General features: G+C 45.6%; 1 protein-coding gene across 4 annotated transcripts in view; it reads right to left on the bottom strand.

Moving 5' to 3' along the window:
- The window catches only part of arhgef28a (Rho guanine nucleotide exchange factor (GEF) 28a), a 49,926-nt gene that overhangs the window by 22,470 nt on the left and 7,357 nt on the right, over positions 1 to 20,099 (bottom strand). For 2 of the 4 annotated variants that reach the window (XM_030436571.1, XM_030436573.1), the window contains exons 3-14: positions 14,657 to 14,801; positions 14,195 to 14,566; positions 11,398 to 11,581; positions 10,300 to 10,489; positions 9,613 to 9,682; positions 7,912 to 7,958; positions 7,618 to 7,690; positions 2,601 to 2,701; positions 1,432 to 1,703; positions 1,168 to 1,342; positions 969 to 1,080; positions 176 to 262 (exon numbers count right to left, since the gene is read on the bottom strand). In XM_030436571.1, coding sequence (XP_030292431.1) covers positions 176 to 262; positions 969 to 1,080; positions 1,168 to 1,342; positions 1,432 to 1,703; positions 2,601 to 2,701; positions 7,618 to 7,690; positions 7,912 to 7,958; positions 9,613 to 9,682; positions 10,300 to 10,489; positions 11,398 to 11,581; positions 14,195 to 14,566; positions 14,657 to 14,801 — 1,828 coding nt within the window. The remainder of the gene's footprint in view (positions 1 to 175; positions 263 to 968; positions 1,081 to 1,167; positions 1,343 to 1,431; positions 1,704 to 2,600; positions 2,702 to 7,617; positions 7,691 to 7,911; positions 7,959 to 9,612; positions 9,683 to 10,299; positions 10,490 to 11,397; positions 11,582 to 14,194; positions 14,567 to 14,656; positions 14,802 to 20,099) is intronic. The other 2 variants (XM_030436572.1, XM_030436574.1) reach the window with 1 other exon arrangement.

Raw genomic sequence — 20,099 nt, 5'->3', positions numbered from 1 at the left:
AATATCGTGATAGTATCGTATCGCGAGGTACCTGGTGATACCCAGCCCTACTGCCCGCACTCACACACACACACACACACACACATACATCACAGAAGCGCTGACACTGACAGCGGCATGCCGGGCGATGCTGGGTCTTAGCGCAGTGTGACGGCTGCAGGTGTCCGGTACTTACTACCAGGGTGGAGCAGAGACAGAGATTTAGACAGAGAGAGGGCCTGAAGGAGAGATCGGCTGTGGTTGACACTGTGGAGCACGGCATCTACGAGGGGGGGGGGGGGAACAGTGGACAGAGGGCGGCTCACACATCAGCTACAGTCACCACATACAGTCAACTCCAGACGGAGAGCTCTATCATCACTTCATCGTGCAGAGGTGTGTGCTCGTTGGAGTAGGAAAACATTTTGGTAAACACACTTACTTCTAACATCGTGTTGAAGATGATCCTTTTCACTCTCAAGTCTGTCTGTTGTGGTTTTTCAGGAGTATCGTGACAACCTCAAGGCGAGGACAAAACTCAAGGATGTCACTGCTCATGGCCAAGAGGCAGAGCAGTGCCTAACCCCCCTCGTCAAACCATGACTTTTTGTTTTAATCTGTGAGCTTTAGAGGAGCCGGTAGTTGGTTTTGCCACCTCTGGACAGAGCCAGACTAGCCTTTGTGCTAAGCTAAGCTAAGCTAACCGTCAAGAGAGTGGTATCGATCTTTGCATCTAACTCTGGCCAGCAAATAATAACGATTATTTCCCCAAAATGAGCAACTACACTGCAAACCATTTTGTGGGAGCTGACTGCACTTTATGTTAGTACGTAAAAAGAAACCAGCTTTTGCACTGAGCGATCTTGTGAAACCGCTCCATCAGTGCCACCCAGACGAGTGATGTTAGTCAGCTCATGGAAACATTGTTAGTTATGCGTGACTACAAACTATGTGAGGGAGTGAAAAAAAAAAGTCTCGGTGTCACTGACCGGGGCTGATCTCTGAAGCGTGGTTGTCCCGGGTGAAACGAGCCGGACGCAGACTGATTTTGGAGGAAGAGTAGGAATACGAACGCAGTCGGATCCCCTGGTCGCCCAGTTCCTGCACAAAGGACAACAAAAGTTTAAAACAGGAACATAAGACTTCTTGTGGTAAAATAAGTGTGCGATCCTGAGATGTTGTTTTTACTTTCACGGTGGGTTCACACGCCGAGGCGGATTGGCTGCGAGTGCAAGGAAGGTCAGGGGAGGGACGAGCGGTTTCCATTCTGTCTTCGCTTTTGTCGACATCTGACGAGAGCGGGGAAAGAAGAGACTTTGGCTCGACGCTGTCCTCTTCGCTGTCCACTTCCAAGGCCACAAGACTGTGACGAGAGCAGCAAAAGACAAGTTTAATACATAGAAGCACCGGCAATGACTTCTGACTGTGAGGAAACCTAAAGACATGTAATACCTGAGGTCGCAGGTGTCCATCGGTGGACTTTCTCTCTGATTGGTCGAATCAGAGGAGGCGGGACTGGTCAGCCTGGCGAGAGCCTGGTCAGCGGGGGAGATTTGGGGAGAGAAGAATACAGAGGGAGGGTCGAAATCTTCTGGATACGGTGGAGGAGTATCGGTGGCTAGCAGGAGAGCTTGTGAGTCCACAGCGTCCCATAACCTGCCGTCCGTCCCCGTGCTGTCTGCGGTCACTCCACCGACGCTGTACTTGATCTCAGCATCTTCCGCCTAAGATAAAATAAAAAAACTATCAGCGTGTCTACAGGTATCAGACGCTTGAAGTGAATGCGTTTGGAGACCCTTTCAAGATAATCATAACCATTTTTAAGATGGAGGTTTATTGGAAAAATCATCTTTTTTTCGATTTTACGCTCTATGGCAAGAATTGTCTCTGTACAAATTAGGTAATCTACATTTTGCCAACAGGTTGAGTGCAGAAATGTCGACTTTTTTGCAGAAGAGCTTGACTCATTACGGCAAAAGAAATTAAAAAAAAGCATAAATTAAATCCAAGAAACTTTTCTGATGCAATCGAGACCTCACAAATTCAAATTTAAGATGATTTAGTGGCCAAAATTCTGTCATTATCTACTCATCCTTATGTTGATGGAAGTTTCATCGTCCACAAAACATTTCTGGAGCTTCACAGCAGTATAGTAATGCAGAATCCTGAAGTCTTCAGGAGCTTGAAGCCCCCAATACATTTTGAAAAGACGTCATTTACACCCTCGACGAGCGGCTGAGCTCGTGCATCCACCTTCGACAGGTTGTGCGCTTTGCTGGATTCTGGCTTTAATCTCGGGGCTCCCTGAAACTTTGATCACGCCGTACAAGCTGTATGGAACCATTTTTTAAATGAATTGTGTTTTTTTTTTTTCATTTTAAATCAAGTCCCCATCTGCTTCAGTTTGGTTAGAAGAACGCTCTCGACGTTCTCAAAAGGTTTTGTCCCGACTTTTCCATCAGCATGAGCAGATAATAACCACGTTTATATTTTCAGGTGAACTGTTCCTTTAAGGTCTCATACGCATAAAACTGAATTTAAGACTTCTCGAGGACCTGCAGACGGCTTGACAAAAGCCAAACAGAGAAGATTCAATAACAGCTCGCAGGATGATTTGTTACCTGCGTCTGATCGCTGCCGTTGATCATGGAGAGCGGAGCGTCTGCAGCACTCCGGACGATCTGGTTCTGGACTCCACTGGACCGCACGGGATGCCCATTTACTGTGATAGAAATACAGCACAATCTCAGTACGGCTTCGGTGTAGTTTATAATAATTCAAACGGACCGCTTCTCTTTGTCTCCCGCTGTCAGCTGCTCTACAGTATTGTACTCTCGAAGACGTCTCCCAGGAATTTGTTTTTATTCCACCGGGTGATTTACCGCCTCGGAACACTGTGAGGAGCCATGTTTTATGACCATTCATCATCCCAACATCAGCCAGAGACTTTAAAATGTCTGGTCGGATACAGAGTAGCGTGACATTACCAGATACCAGACAGCATTTTTCTCCGTCTGACAACCCGGACAACAAAAACACACTAACAACCATTTAATAAAGGAAAACATGCCCCGAACCGAGAGAACAAACACGTCGTATCGGACCGTTGAATAACATTTACTCCGTTTTGCGATAAGCCTCCTGTTTTTCCCTCATTCTGAGTCGACCCGCTGCGCCGTAATTCATTGATCTTTCATCATTTGAATGTCGAGGCTCAGATTAAAGACAGGAAAATGTGATGAGAAGCGTACTCCCTCTCTGACCTTTAAAGGTTTGTTTTCATAGAAAGCTCCACATATCAGCCTCACCAGCAGGTCGTCCGTCCGCTGGAAAATAAGCGCTTTATTGAGTGTTTTGGAGTCGTTCTCGCTTTTTATTTGCCCGACATTATTTATGTACACCGTCTCGATGTGACACTGATAAACAGAATAAAAAGGAACATGATTTTCACACCTGGATTAGGTTTGAACCCCTTTAACTTCAGCTAACTTACTTGATAACTTTAGCCACACTAGCAGTTGGGCTCTGCGGATGGTATAATCAGGTCGGTCTTAATTTGCCAGATAGAACAAATCACATTTTATGTTCGCAATAACTTCCATACTGAAGGAACCTTTCTGTTATGAAAGCATAAACACATGCAGTTAAACTGTATGGAAGCTAATGCTTGATGCAGCTTTTCTAGGAAGTTACTGCAGAAAAACATTGTGATTCTGTCTATAAAGTCTTAAAGGGACAGTGTGTAATATATCAAGTATTTAGCGCCATCTAGCTGTGAGGTTCTACATTGCAACACTCCTTTGCTCACCCCTCCCGCTCTGAAGACGTTGGAGACGTTCCGGAAGCTACGGTGGCCCTGACGGACAAGAAACCCATTTTCAAAATATGGAATCTTTCCCAACAGCGTCGAGTATTTCTACTGATTCAAGTAATGAGGTAAAGATGTAGTTAGTTATTAGGGCTATAAAACTAGAGGTTCCCTCTCAGTTCCGCAGTCAAGCTAGCTCTGAGCGAAAAACGCGTTTAGCCTAACTACGTAGTACAACGTAGTGTTTTGTGTCCCTCTCGGCAGTCCATAGTTTTTTTTAAACCGGAAAGACATGGCGGCCTCCATAGAGCTTGCCCGTGCTATGTATATTCAGATAGGTAATTCTGCGCTCAGGAGGATAAGTCCGATTGTTGGCAGAGGTAACTGTACACCAATGAGGACTTACTTATGAACGAAGACGTTGGTTTGAGTTAATAAATTACTTAAATCGTTACACACTGTCCCTTTAAATTGCAAAGTAACCAGTAACAACATATTACGCATGAACAGTGCCATTAAAAAGCACAGTATTTAACTCTGAAATGTAGATTAGTAGAAATGCAAAACAGCATAAAGTAAAGTTAAACAGGGGCGGTTCTAGGGGGGGGGCCAACAGGGGCCAGTGCCCCCGTAACTCTGAGTCTGGACCCCCCCTGTGGCCCCCCTGACAGGGAGTCTGCATCAATAATACAATGACAGATTTCTTGCAATGATTTTGTTTGAAGGGAAAGGCAGAAATAAAGTGTCTCAGCAGTTTACTACCCAATCAAAATTGCTGAAATTGTAAACACTGCTTTGTCTGAATGAGGGATTTATCCTTTTTTCCGGGTTGTATGTGCCCCCTAACAAAAAAGCCGCCCCCAACCTGGCCCCCCCTATTAAAACTGCTCTAGAGACCACACTGAAGTTAAAACACCTCAAGATATTACTTCAGTTCTGCGCCCGTGCCACTGCTGACATTGGGCGGCGGATGGTGTATCTGCTGTAACAATGTGGAAAAGTACCTCCCCTGACGAGGAGCCGTTTTCGTGGCTCTTTCCACCCAGACTTTGATGTCTGGACCAGCCATGCCTGCACTAATGTAAGGGGAAATCCTGGGCATCACAGAGGCATTTCCTCTCTGCTGCTCTCACACAGAGAAGCCATTAGCACGGAGCTCAAAACACACCGGGGCAGACTTTTTCTTACATACATTCATCTCGCGTCTCTGTCCTCCTGCTCTGACTGCCCGAGTGTGTGCATGCAGCCGAGCTTTTACACGCAGCTACTAAAAATCTGCTTTCCGTTTAAAAAAACAAAACAACTGGTGACAGATTAAAGCAGCACCCGTCTCAGCTGGTAGACTAATTGTCACGTCGGCCAGCTCCAACAATAACCGGCGCGCGCTGATTTATGTCGGTGACACCAGAGAAACCTCCTCTTTTTTTTTTATTGCGATCATTTCAACAGATCTGGAAAAAAACAATAACTCTGGATGACAACTTTGCACCACAGCGGCCTCGCGTCGCTCGCCTCCCGACAAAAATATTCAGCTGAACAGTAAGTTTGAGCAACACGGGACAATCTGCAGCCTGTTAAAACGCCGGGATCGATGCCCTTGTGTTGTCACTCAGAAGCTACTTCGTGAAGACTTATTACCGCACACACACTTCTGTTTACGGGCTCCACTCAGCAGCGGAGTTTACAACAAACCGCTCGTCCTTCCACGACAAAAACACAGGAAATTAGCTCTCCACAGTATCCGTGGCAACACCTGAAACACTTGTGCATCCTCCTGAAAGTTTTTTTTTTACGAGCCCCAGGGAGTGTTTGTGCCAGCTCGGCTTATATAATCCTGTGTGCACGTGTGTGGTTTAAAAAGAGAATTCAAGCTTATAGACGTATGCGGCTCGACCTAAACTGTCAGCTTTGGTACAGCATCTGAGCGTGTTAACATCCTCCCCTTCTCTCGGTTCGAGCACAGAGCTGCACTGTCCAGGGGGAGTCGGGGGAGGGAGGGGGGGGCGGCCGGGGCGACGGGCCAGCTCAGACAGAGTTTGAGTAGGACGAGTCTGACCCCATTCCTGTCTTTGTCCTGGTGACAGGGCAGATTCCTGGACTCTCGGACTGCGTCATGAGTAGAAGCCGACGGGTGAAAGACCCCGACCTGCGCCACCGCCGCCGCCGCCCGGAGACAGGCTCCAGGTCAGGAGGATAATACATCTGTTTAATCAAAGCAAACTGCTCATCCACCTCGAGCAGAAGTCTGCGCCCGTGAGATCTAAATGTATCGATTTCCTATGACGTGATTCAAAACAGAGCTCTGCGCTACTGTGCCAGCATCACAAGAGCAAAGATTCCAGTCAGGGCTTCTCAAGCAGCTTATTATGCGATGTTCCCACACCCTGCTGTGCAGTAACAGCCACAAATATGTTGTTGTGTTTTTTTTGTTTTTTTTTTATGGATAACTGCTACATCATTTAAGCCACATGGAGCTCCTTACTAGTGCCAGTGCAAAATAAAAAAAAGTTTAACCAGTAGTTTATGCATAACCGCACTAAGACTGCTGATCTGCAACCAGTGATTATTTTTTATTGTCGATTAATCGGTCGATTATTTCCCCAATTAGCGGATTAGTTGCTTGTTTTAAAGAAAAGTCGATTTGTGTTTCTCAAAGCCCGAGATCAAGTTCCTCAAATGTCTTGTTGTGTCCACAACACAGTGACGTTCAGTTTGCAGTCACAGAGGAGGAAAGAAACTGAAAAATATTCACATTTAAACAAGCTGTAATCAGAGAAATGTGACTGTTTTTTCAATCAATAAGGGACAGACCAATAATCAGCCCGGCCAATAATTGAGGCCAATATTCATCCTTTGGTTCTGATAATTGGTATTGCTGGGTTTTTTTGTCCAACTGTAATAAAATAAATGGACATATGACACTCTGTGGTCTCACTGAGTGTCCCGCGCCACAGCACTTGAGTAAACGTCAAAAGCACGGATCCACCAAGGGAATACAGCGTCAGAGGTGGAGCCACAGTCACTCCTCTGAAAGCTGCTCGGTGACGCATGACACCAAAACACTCCCTGGGTGTAGAAACACCAGGATCTGACGTGCTGTTGGGCCGATAGAGCGTGATCACTAGAGACTTCCAACAGCCAGGACGGCTAACTTCCTGTTTCGCCTCTGTCTTACTTGAATAGGGATGAAACGATTTAATCGCAGCTCTACTGAACTTTATTCAAATACTATCTGACCGAATGGAATCAAACCACGAGAGTGAAACGAGTCATTTCGCAGTTGTTGTGATGTAAAAAACAAACATATTCACCGTGGGAGAAAGTGTTTTTGGGCCCCAGAGCGTCACGTGACGGTGTAATTACAGGGTTTGGCCACTATGTTATATTGGTGCCCTTCTGGACGGCCTGGTCACAAGTAATGGCTCAACAGCACTGAATTATCTTAATCCGAAAAGTAACTTGTAACTTTAAGTTATCAAATAAATGTAGTGTAGTGGAAACACAAAATGGCAATGGAAAGTAAAAGTACTTGAGTAAATCATTTCTTATTAGATTAGTCAGCATTTATTGTAATAATTCATGACCGATCTTTAATTGTTGAAGCTCTAACAACGACGAAATCATCTCCTCTGAATACGACTCTACTACCCAGCAATGGAAGCCAGATGCCTGCGTAACTTCGCACAAAAACAAAATTTCAGTCTGGAAAAAGTTGCTGTAGTTCCTTGCCAAGCCCAAAATGTTGGGCAAATAAATAACTCCTTTATTTATCTCGAACCCTCGAGGTGGATAAACACATTGACGCTGACGGATCGAGTGAGAGGACTCACCAGATAACGAGGATGGGCACTCTTCTACATCATCGTCGTCATCCAAAGACAGAACGAGCTGTTCTTCAAAAACCTTCAAACACACACGCACGCACACACACACACACACACACACACACAGAGGAATCATGAAGTCATGAGCTGTTTCCTTTAAAACTGCAGGCACACGTGAAGTTGCATGCAAAGGAACCAGTAACAAACTTAAGAGGCAGAGCTATAAACATTTACAGTCACACACACACTCACATATATAACTGTATATATATATATATATATACATATATATATACTTACATTGTCCTCCAGCCTCGGCTCTTCCACTCGGAGCTCCTTGCTAATGCCTGTGCAAAATAAAAATATTTAACCAGTAGTTGATGCATGACATACTCTCCTCCTCCTCCTCCTCCTCCTCCTCCTCCTCCCGACGAGAAAGTCAGGATCTCTGGATATGACTCGACTATCCAGGAATGGAGAGCTGGCCAGCGAGATGTTGTGCTCGTGCAAAGCAGCAGGTCCAGAGGAAGAGCACAAACTCCCCACTGCGAGGCTGTTATTTCGAGAGGATTAATGGACGGCCGCTGAAGACGGGACAGGGTTAAGGTCAATACCGAGGTACACTTCCTGCTTCTCTTTACGAGTCGATACTGCCATGTGCCATCTCCACGGCAACCAGAAACAGTGGCCCGCAGGTTAAGTGGGAGCTACCGGCGCATGACAGGAGGAGAGAGAGAGACGGGCAGAAAAATAAAAGAGGCGGCATTCAAGGATGTTCTCTGTGTGGTGCTCGGTTGCGTGCCAGCCTGAGCAGCTCGGGGGATAAAAACACACCGTCTTTCTCAGTACTCTCGGAAAGAAAGGAGAAAACACACACGAAGAAGGAGAAGTGCACCTTTTATGGTGTCTGTCGGGAGTGTTTTCTTAAGTCTCTTTAGGTCGTAAGTGATGGATGTCGGACCGTGCAGATGTTTGCTCAAGTGGATCGCCGGCGGTTCGTTTTCCACTCGCGCGCCGCCGCGCGCCGACAGACAGGCGGCAAATAAACGCTGCTTGTGCTCTGACGGCACCACAAGAGTTTAAACTAATGATTGTTTTTTTTTTTATTACGTGTGACAAAAGGGCAGAAACAAAGGCCAGCGCCACTTCCCAGAGTCAGAGATGACGTCTTGCCTGTTTTGTTTTGTACGTCACCTGTTTCGGCCTCTTTAAATCGGCTCCCCGGTTCTTTAAGGATTGATTTTATGAACTTATTGATCACTCTTAAAGCTCTTTGTGGCTTGGCTCCAGATTATGTTTTCAGATCCTTTAATCCTTTATGAAATTTTGCGTGGTTTGAGATCCTTGGGCCGTGGTCTTCTGTCTCTTCGAGGCTCAGAACTAAGAGGGACAGTGATTTTGCTTTCAGGGCCGCGAGGCTCTGGAAAGAGCTGCCTGGGGAAATTTGCTCCGATAAGCGCTCTATAAATTATTTGCTCTGGCAAAACAACAGTCCACACTCCAAATATATTCAATTAAGACTGACGTTAAACAGAGAAGAAAGTCATAAATGAGAAACTGCTTCGTAGATTCGCTGAACTATCCAGATTTGTGTTCATTTGCTTTCTGGATGGACTACAGGACACCACTACACGTGTGAGTCTTTATGTGCTTATGTCACTGAGCGTGTGTGTGTGTGTGTTCATGTGTCTGGCTTTGTGCGTGATGTTTGTTTACTGGCAGCTCGTGTTACACAGCTGGTACATCCATGTGATAGCGAGCGGGCGGGCGGCACACGAGGGAGAACGCAGGTGATGTCTGGCGCCGGGGTACCGTGGGTAAACACGCTCGGTTACAAGTGGTATCTATTTACAATTAGTGTCATTAAAATCAGCGACTCTATCTGAAAAAAAAACATCTCGCGATGCGTCCTCGCCTCACTGATAAACAGGCCTCATTATGAGATGACTGGAACTACGTCTAAAGGAAATAAATGGGCAGTAAACAAGGAATTTAATTTACCGTCATCGCTGGGGAGGAGTTCGTCTTTCCCTCTCTTGTCTCCTTCGCCATCAGCTCTGAGCACACTGATCTGGAACAAAAAACAGCAACGCAGAAATGATTTCGTCGTGCAATGTTATGGTAAAACTGTAAAAGGAAAACCTTGTGCGATCAGATATTTCAAAACATCATGCAGCCTCATTCTGCACAAGCTACGATCACTGCATCGCGCCACGAGCCCGACGGATACTCGATCTTTGTGGACGGAGAGATATATACCGATGTTAGGGAGTAAAAGATCCTGATTTTGAACATTTTAAACAAGTAACTTTATTGTACAAGACGACATCAATGCTAGGGGGAGTCACACATTCAATTTTAAGTACAAAATGAATCAAAATCAGCCTTCGGTGTCGACATCCTGACCTGTCTGTCCCCTTCGCGCCCTCTGGTTTACAACCTGCGATATCTGCGGCGTCGCGTTTGCTCTCACCTGCTCCGCTCTTATCAAAATGTCTGACTGCGCGTTAAAGGCTGTGAGGCGGTCAGCCGTTTACCGCCGTTTACTCAAGCCAGAACAAACCTTGTGCAAATGGCCTTATCTCCACAACAACAAACGTTACATCAGGAACAAAGACGCCTGGGAATATTTATCAGCCTATATCCTATGCGACAGACTAGACGCGATAACAAATATAGATTTCTCACCAGTTTGAGGATGCGGTTGTCTCCCAGTTTGTCTCGGAGGATCTTGACGCAGTCCTGAGGGCGGCTGCCGGGTGTGTTCCGCACGGTCAGGGTCGAGGAGTCCGTCCCGGGACAAAACCTCAGCACGCTAGAGCTGTCGGACCAAACGCACCACACGCCTGGGACCGGGCCGGTAACGGGACCTGGAGGACTGACGAGGAGACGGACAGAGGCACCAACAATCAGACTACAAATAACAGGAGTCAGATTACAAATTACAAAGATTACAAATAGTAGGAAGTGAGGTGGAAATAAAGAGAATTCAGTGAGAGAGGAGCCAAAGACGAGATATGTAACATTCAAACTGATAAACTTCATTGTTTTGTGTAAATACGCGCTCGTTCTGAATTTGATGCCTGCAACACCTTCCAGAGAAGCTGTTTCCAGCGATACGTTTACCTCTGTGTTACACCAACTTCTCTTTTGACGAGTGTTTTGGAAGCGAGGACACTAACTGTTGCAGATTTGAAAACCCAAGTACGATCAGTTCAACTAGTTTCTACTGAAGAAACAGGCTGTAGATCTCAAACTCTGAGCAAATGAAGACCAAAACTGTGACTAGATGACGCCATTAGGGATGTTTTCAGGACGTACATAACTGCAACACCTTCCAGGGAAGCTGTCTCCAGGGGGCACCTTTACCTCTGTGTTACATCACCTTCTCTTTTGACGAGTGTTTTGGAAGCGAGGACACTAACTGTTGCAGATTTGAAAGTGAAGCGCTTGAACACAAGCCCCCCTCCCCCCCCTCCAACCCCCCGTGAATTCCGCGGAAAGGTGAAGAGTTTGCATGCGCGGCTACTTAAAGCTCCTTTTATCTTCTGACAGCTGTCACGTTTTGAAATACGACCGCTGATCACACCTGAAGCAACCCTACAAACACGGCTGATTTCTTTCGCTGCTTGAGTAGGTTTCTGTAATTGTCTACAAAGACAAGTTATTTCAGCTGCGGGTCTTTGATTTTTGAAGTGGAGGAGAAACTTGTGTGTGTTTTTTTTCAAAGGCCCCAATTACAGTGGCATTCTCACAAATAAGAGAGGCAACAGATCGTGTCCTTACGCTGCCAGCGCTCTGAACACGGCGTGTCGTCCGTCCGTCTGAGCCAGCTGGAGCGGGGTGTCTCCCTCCTGATTGGGTGAGGTCAGCGCCCTCTGGCCTCCCGGTTGGTGGATCAAGAAACGGCAGAGATGGACCAAACCCAGCCGGACGGCGAGGTGGAGGAGGGTTTCTTTAGGCTGCGGCTCTAGAGAAAGAGACCAGCGAGTGAGGATGGCGCGATGTGCAAAGCAGAGACGAAGTTAATGCAGGAGCCAAGTTGAATTACAATAGAATTTCAGCAATCATAAAAGGCTAACTAAATAAACATACAGAGGTTCAGTATCAAAATACTCGATCGACCAGTTTGCCGGGTGGCAAGTCCGCACTGGCACCGCACTACTCTTCTCGGTCACAATTCTTCTAATCTTTCCATCAAATCAAAGTGTTCGACGCCTGCTCCCTGAGCTCTGCACAGATGCACAGATCATCGGCTGCATACTGTATGTACGGAATGTGAGACAGCAGCAAACGGCGCAGACGAAGGAATGAAGGACTCCGGGTTTACATGAGGTCTGCGGTATATCGATGAAACTGCTACCTAGAAAAACTGGATGTTTCGCCGAGCCAACACCTGCTCCCAAACCGTTGCTGCCCTTTTGCCTCGTGTGCAGCGGAGCATACGGGAGCACAAACAGTAAGCATGAGGGCGAACGGTAAACCCGCGACTCTGAATGATGCTTTCGATGCGGCAGCACATCGGCCTGAATCCTCCACACGCACACACACCCTTGTTGTTTTGTAAGCACAGGATGAAAGAGAGCACCAGAGGTACTTTATCTCCGGGGCCTCCGCCGTAAGTGTGGGTGAGAGCCGGAGGTTGCCATGGCTCTGTCTCTCCAACCCAGAAACAATGTGGAGAAGAATTTCAACTCCTACTTTCCTCTTTTTCCCTCCAATTTGTCGCCGGAGGCCTGAGACGAACTGAAGCAGCCCCGTCACTTCCACAATGGCGCCGTTAATTGTGACCCAGTTTCGACCGGCTGGGAGAGGAGCGAATGCTGAACATGCTCTTCATGCAAAGTTCAGGAAAACAAGAATGCCATTGTCGAAAAAAAAGGGCTTTGCATTTGCGCCTCGCCCATGTTTTGCATGGACGTTTGCCTTTCATAAACAAGGCATGTACACACAGAGACCCGACGTACAATTTTTTCAATGCATCCAGTGATTCTAGTCTCATTTCTTTTCTCTTCCTAAGCTAAATAAACAGTCAGGAGCTGTCCGGAGGTGATAAAATATCTGCACCGGCTATACTTTCCCATACGAGGGCATGTGAGCTATTAAACGTCTTTCAGCGTAATTGAAAATGCACCTATGATCAAGCAAAAAAGGGGACACTTTGGCACGCCCTTAGCGCTTCAAACTCATTTCCTAATAATAAAGAGAGACGTCACTGCTTCGAAATAATGAAACGCCATAAATAAAATCCGAGGCCGAACGCCAAAAACAACCCCGACACAGCTGCGGTGTGAAGGAGTTGGGAGCGCAGTGCAGAGAGGAGGATTGTGGGAGTTGATTTAATAGACGCAGAGGTCTGCAAGACAACTGTAATCTGACTGAGGAGGAATAATGGCAGTAATTGCTCCCTCTTTGGAGCACACCGGCCTCTGCCCGGCTGGCTGGCTGGTCCTGCACATCATGTGATGAAACAGTCGGGCTGTGCAGTCAGATCTCATGTCGGGGTTGAAACCTGCCGAACGCCAGAACACCGCTGCAATGATATTAACCCGAAAGACTAATATTGTTTGTTTGGTAAAGGGTCAGTTCACAAATGACCAAAAATCTTGTGGTATCAGGCTATAAAAATGTGTAGTTATCTTTCCTTTTTACTGGTTGTCCGGTATTTACTGCGCACACAACAAAACAGTGGTAAAAAGTCAACGTACTCTTAAAATGTTTGTGGTAAAATCCGGTAATTAGATGCCTAATGCCTTGCTTAGTCGTTTTGCAAGCTTAGTATTTTAATAGAATAATTTAGAGAGATTGATTTTCAAATCACAATATCTTAGTATTTGATTATTTGATGATAAATGGAAGATCTGATGATTTGTGGAAATCTGGTCATTACATTGAGCAAAAATACAAAGATATGTCAAAACCTTTGACTTCAACACTGGTCATTTTTGGCCCGGGGCAAGAAGGCTTTTCTTGAAATTGTGTCTCCTTTAGGACCTGATCAGAGGGATCTCAGTTTTTACACTCAGAAGCGCCTTTTTTTTTTTTTTATACAGATGTCTCACACCTCGTGTTTTGAGTGCCTCATTCATCTTGCACTCTGAGCTCCTGAACCATCTGGTGATACTCCCTGTAACACGCTTCTTAACTGAATTATCTGCATTCATGTCGGGGCCAGGCTCTTACTCTGGATAATCAGCCCCAAGTACGATCAGTTAACTACTTTCTACTGAAGAAACAGGCTGTAGATCTCAAACTCTGAGCAAAAAAAGACCAAAACTTTTACTAGATAATGCCTTTAGGGATGTTTTCAGGATGTACATAACAGCAACAACAGCAAAAAAAACATTTTTTTAAAGTAGGACAAAAAATTCTCAGGAAGTTGGAGTGCAGAGGGGAATCCCTGATATTTGACCTCTATGGTTTTCTATGATCCAGGAAGTAGCCAAGCACAAACTAGGACATGTGTCCTTTAGAAGTGCCAGAAGGCATCAATGGACTGGAGTGCAGACAAAACGACCTCTGCCAAAGAAAAACCTACAAGACCGCAGCTTGTTAGTTGCACTCTCACTTCCTATTTCATTACCTTCGCTTGGCTGACTCTCAGTGTTTTCCCACTGCTGAGGGTAATCCATGTTGGCCATAGCCAGTGCGATCTTCTCGTCCAGCTGCCTGAGACCGGTTTCGTCACCTGAACATCGTCTGAGCTGCGCATCTCCCTCGCTGCAGTCTGACCCTTCGGCAGAGAGCTCCTCGTCAGCCGTCCGCGTGGAAAACCTCTTCAGGACTTCCAGATAGCTCCGAGGGCCGAGGTGGTCCCTGTTTGCACTCAGGTACTCTGCAGCCTCCTGGGCAACGTCCCTGCGGTATTCAAGACATGCTTCACCCTCGCATCGCTTGACTTGATCTTCTGTGTAAATGAAGGGTGTGACAGCGGCGCTTTCCGCACGGGCATGACCTGTGGAAGACAGAAGAAACTCGTGATGCAAGGCAGCGAGACAATCGCCGGCAAAGAGTGGCATCTGAGTGCTGTTAGAGGTCGACCTACCGGGAGCTGTGAAGCAGAGCGTCATCCCGTCATCTCCTGTTTTTGCTGAGGTCACATGCGAAAGTGTAGAACCTTGTACAACCACATAAAACTCGGCATCCTCAGGGGCTTTGGCTTGTAACCTCACGTTGGCCTCCACCTGTCCCTGAAATCATAAGAGGAAAATACCTTTACAGCACAACCAATGTAAAATCTACACTAAATGGTCACATCGGGCGCAGAGCCAGGCCCTCTGGAGGAATAAACACCCGAAGTCACAGCTGGCAGGAGAGCTCAGATTACTTTTTAACTCTTGGGGTTAAAAACTGGATTCATCTTCACTCCTGTTTATCAACCTGACCGCAGCAGCAACTGGCGGAGGGGAGAAATGAGAAAACCCAGAGTCTCTGGTGAGTGCTGAGTTGAGTGAGAGGTTGAAACACAGACACAAACCCTCCGTGTTTGCCGTTGCTTGCTAGTTTACAGATAAGGTACAGTAATCTGGCTGTTTCGCGCAAATAATGAATCGTGCGAGTAGCACAAATGAACACAAATGATCCCACGGTCAAATTTGAGGCCTGAGGCTAACATTTGCTTCCCTGGTTGGTGAACACAACATTTAAACAACCCACTTCTGCTGATTAAAAACATTTATCCGATGTGGCTCAGCCACAAATGTTCACAGACGAGTTAATAGTCTCAAGTTTTATTCGTCCACCATCCTTCCTTAACTTCTCCCCTGGAAGCTTTAGCGACATGTGTCCAAATTAAATGTACCGTTACCTTGCAGAAGTGTTGCAAATGATATGTTAAAGTAAAAGAAACAAAGTAAAAATGACTGAAAGCACTTGATATTCAGCTTTCTCTAGAAGGAAACGTCCTCTGCTATCAGAGTGTTGACACGCTCCTGCTGGGTTCAAAGTACTGATCGTACTGGATGGAAGGAACAAAAATGGGGCAGCGAGGAAGAAAAGAAAAAAGACGCCCGCTCTCTCCTCCCAGCGGGGGTGAGCTGCACCCTACCGAGCGTCTACTTCATCGTCCACCTCCGTAATGAGATTATTAATTTCTGTTACATCACTGACCTTGTTTTTTTGTGTGTGTGTTTTTTTTACTGACCTCGTCTAAACTCTGCTTACTCCCACATCATCCCAAAGACACCCATAAATTCCCGTGACAGCGATGACATTGAGGGCGACTGTGCGTGGACGCAAACCCCAGACTGCAATTTACTGCGTCCGATGCGTCTCCGCAGCGTTTAACCGCTGATTGCAGGAATGTCAAAGCGCTGGGTTAGCAGCGCAACACGCTGGAGGAGTGAAAGTGGAGCCTCTCAGTCACTGACAACACAAAGTAAATGTTTTTCTCCTCATTATCAATATAAATCACCAAACACAAACCACAAGATCTACTTCCCCTCGCCAGTATTATTTTCCTCCGCAGACTGACCTCCACGAGAGGGGTTAGCGCAGAGTGTGTCCGTCACGTTCAAGAGGGATCGCATACTTGGAGTTTCATGCTTGTGCAATATCCTTATCTCTTGTTTTCTTGTGCTCAACTTAAGGGTTTTATCTTTTGATTAATGGGCCTATTCTTATTGTTAATACTTTTGGCTGACGCATCCATCATGTTTAAAATGTATTTTTAGGGCCTCAGTTTAGCTTTACATTTGGAGAACGTGACCTTTTCCTTCTCAGGTCTCTGAAAACTGCATTTTGTGTCTTCGCAGTGCTGAGTCTGAGCCTCCATCACTGTAACGTTGCTCAATAACAAGAGGCTGGGGCACACACAGCTGATAATTACGCTTAAGACGGTGAATGGATTAAACGTAATCTCCTTCATTATGTGTAAGCAAGACTGAGAGTCTACTGTAAATCCACAAAAGAAACTGCAAGGCTTTCTCCGCTGACATCAGCACGCTGACATGCTCAGACAGACAACGCCTCCACGCCGATGTTTAGCAGATAATGTTCACCATGTGCACTATGGCCTATAGTTAAGCATGTAAACATGCTGACATCAGCAAATAATTAGTACTTTAGCCAGACTGATAACTAATCAGATAGGATAAATTGATTAATTGCAACGTTTGACTGAAAACCTTAAACGTTAGCCTCACTTAAAGGAGAACTTCGGTCGATTTAAACATGCAGCTTCATTGCTCAAGCTACCCTTGACTTGCCAGTACCGAAGACGCGAAAACATTTGGTCCAACCATTACAGAGCTCCGTGAACGGAGACTTAGCATTGAACGCTAACAGCATGGGGTCAGAACTTTACACTGTGTTTTAAGCGTCTTAACATGCTCCACATCTCACACCAAAAGTTATGCAACATCAGCAGACACCTTAGCACACAGCACTGTAGTGTGTATGACTCAAACTGAATAAAAAAGTAGTTAAAACAGTGTGTTTGTGCAAGGAGCTACTCACCTGTTTGTTGACATCGGTGTGTTCCGGTAGCTAGACCAAACTAGTATATCCATCGAGTGTGCACTTAACAGGCTTAACAGGCTATTGTAAGGCTCATGGCTCATGACAGGCTGTAACATGGACATGTACATTATGAACAGAAACACGAAAATGCTGGATTACATTTCCGTCTCCGCCAGTGAGGGAGTAAGTGCACGCTCGACAGATTGACTAGTTTGGTCTAGCTACCGGAAGATGCGGATGTCAACAAACAGGTAAGTAGCTGCTTGCACAAACACACTGTTTTAACTACTTTTTTATTCATTGTGAGTCATACACGCTACAGTGCGGTGTGCTAAGGTGTCTGCTGATGTTGCATAACTTTTGGTGTGAGATGTGGAGCATGTTAAGATGCTTAAAACACAGCGTGAAGTTCTGACCCCATGTTGTTAGCTGTCAATGCTAAATCTCCGTTCACGGAGGTCTGTAATGGTTGGACCAAATGTGTTCGCGTCTTCGGTACTGGCAAGTCAAGGGTAGCTTGAGCAATGAAGCTGCATGTTTAAATCGACCGAAGTTCTCCTTTAAGTTAGGAGATTATCCAGGTCATTAAGATAAATCATCTAAGAACCATGAATGTGATTCTACTTGTGATGGAATGTAACTATGTACATTTACTCAAAACCTGCACTTAGCAATTTTGAGGTACTTGTACTTCAATATTTCCGTTTTCTGGCACTTTATACTTCCACTCCACCACATTTGGGAGGCCAATATTTTACTTTTCACTCATAGCAGTCTCCCCTTTCTTACTTTTGCCCCCGAGACTTCTGGAGCTTCCAAGCGTTGCTCCTTGAGTCCGACCCGGAGCGGCTCATAGGCAGAAATGTGACTGACCTCTTGCGCTAGCACGCTGTTGGTTTTGACTGATAACAAGAGGTCTGACTCAGACACCGGCCAGTTTCTCAGCTTGTTGCGAGCTGCTAAGTGGTTAGCTGCTGTACCACTTAGTGCACACTTACCGCTGTTACCGTTATCGCTGATTGTTTTTCCACCGCGCAGCCAGATAAGATGTCGATCGGTGGTTTGCGCAGCCTTTCCTGTTTTCTTACGAGGATTGCTTGACAGGAATAAAACAATCTTTATATTTTCAAAGTAACCAAGAAATGTTATTTTATCTTTTGCAATGGAGTGACTGTTCACTGATGTGTTTTGGACACAGATCTGGAATTTCTGTCTATATTTGCATTGAGTAGCTTTCTTTATTCTCCATCTTTGGTGCTTTATTCTCTTAAAATCGCCCCTCAGCTAAATGTCTTAGAGAGACACGAGAAAAACACATGTGAACACTTATTTTCAATATCTCCCGATATTGTTTTCACTGCTTCAGGGAGGCTGTAGTTTCCACTTAATCCTCCCAACCTCAGATCATATTGGTTTTCACAGGCACAATGTGATCAGACTGGATCCCATCTATATCTCCTTTGCCTTGGGGAAGAGAATGGATGGCTGGCTGGCGGTAAGACGTCAGACCGACGTGATCTACGGCCTTTTCTCCATGCCGTTATCATGACACAACCTGATCCAGTAACAATGAAATATTCAACAGCTCGTGGTTTTACCTCATGCCTCCCATATGGGCAGGTTTCAGGGTCAGGCATAATGTGTTAACTATGGAACGTAAACATAAGGAGCGTGGTACGAATCTAAAAGACAACTGCGCTTGTGTGAATGATGACACAATCAGTGGTAGGTATTAATATTTGTTTTCATTAAACACCGAATCCAAGGATACACACCAAGGACATGATTTTATAATCTCCTCGTGTTTTTGTCCATTCAGCTGGGAAAAACAACATCAGATCTGCTGCCTGTGGTCTCCAGGAAACCGGCAGTCATCAGCTTTAGAGCTCTTTGCCGTGATCTCCTGAGTGCAACACGTAGGTGACGTCAGGGGAGCAAGATCACTGCCACTTCAACAACAAAAACAGCTCCAGTAACAGTCGGCCTCCTCGGCGAGAAGACGGCCTGACGTCAGATGGAGTATTTTTTTCTAAATATTAACATGTTGAGAAACCGACACAAATGACATATTGTCTCATTAAGAGGAGAAGTGTTGAAATCCTCATGTAAAATTACAAAAAATGAATCCCGTCACTATAAATCATTATAAATGAACGCGCTAGCTTTGATCAAAACCCAACAGAGAGCTGAGAAAATGTGTTTGTTTGGATCATTCTACAGCTTTCCACATGCTCAATCAATTTAATACAAATTTATACAAGCTAATGCGTCAAGAGAAGCCTTTTTCCAACTCGTAGGAGTTTTATTTGGAAGTCAAACTGTACCAAGGTGACACATAGGGCAGGTACTGTATATCGAAGCTGAAAGAAACTCAGCGGACCAGAATCTCATCTGGGTCTTGAGGGTGACAGCTAGAACGGTGCTGTAGGCCTTTTTCTCATACTCAGCTGACGCACATACCTCTGATTTAATCTGCTGTGCAAATGAGACATTAATAACTGCTCTACATGTCAGATAATGCTGTCAGTAAAGCTGGAGTGCTGCCACAAACATTTCATTTCAAAGGAAAGGGGGGGGACACAGACTCATTTTTACATAATAATAGCAAGAAGTGTCAGAATTGTGTGTGAAATGTTTTTTGAAACCGTTAAAACTCAGAGGGATATTCTAGCTCTGTGATACGGGAAAGCCTTTTGACTGAGAGCACATGTCTGTTTGTTCAAGCGAAAGACTTTTTTTTCCCTCCTCTTACAATTGACTGGCTTATCAAACGTCAATAAACAACTGGCAGGGTGGGGTTTTTCTGTTGGTCTGACGTGTGAAAAGCTTGGCAAACACATTCACCACAGCCCTTCCAGGGGAAAAAACCATAAACCTCAACACAGAGATACCCACAAGCTTAAAGAGCACGTAGATAACTATCAGTATCACATCATACTCGCACATGAACAAACATGGAACACTATGGATATAGCTAATCTATCTCCATTCATGAACATGATGTGCTGTGTTGAGGTGATAGCTGCCAC

Source organism: Sparus aurata, chromosome 12 (assembly GCF_900880675.1).
Source record: "Sparus aurata chromosome 12, fSpaAur1.1, whole genome shotgun sequence".
Classification (NCBI taxonomy): domain Eukaryota; kingdom Metazoa; phylum Chordata; class Actinopteri; order Spariformes; family Sparidae; genus Sparus; species Sparus aurata.
Note: the sequence above shows the minus strand (reverse complement) of the source record. Positions and strands in the feature narration are given on the sequence as shown.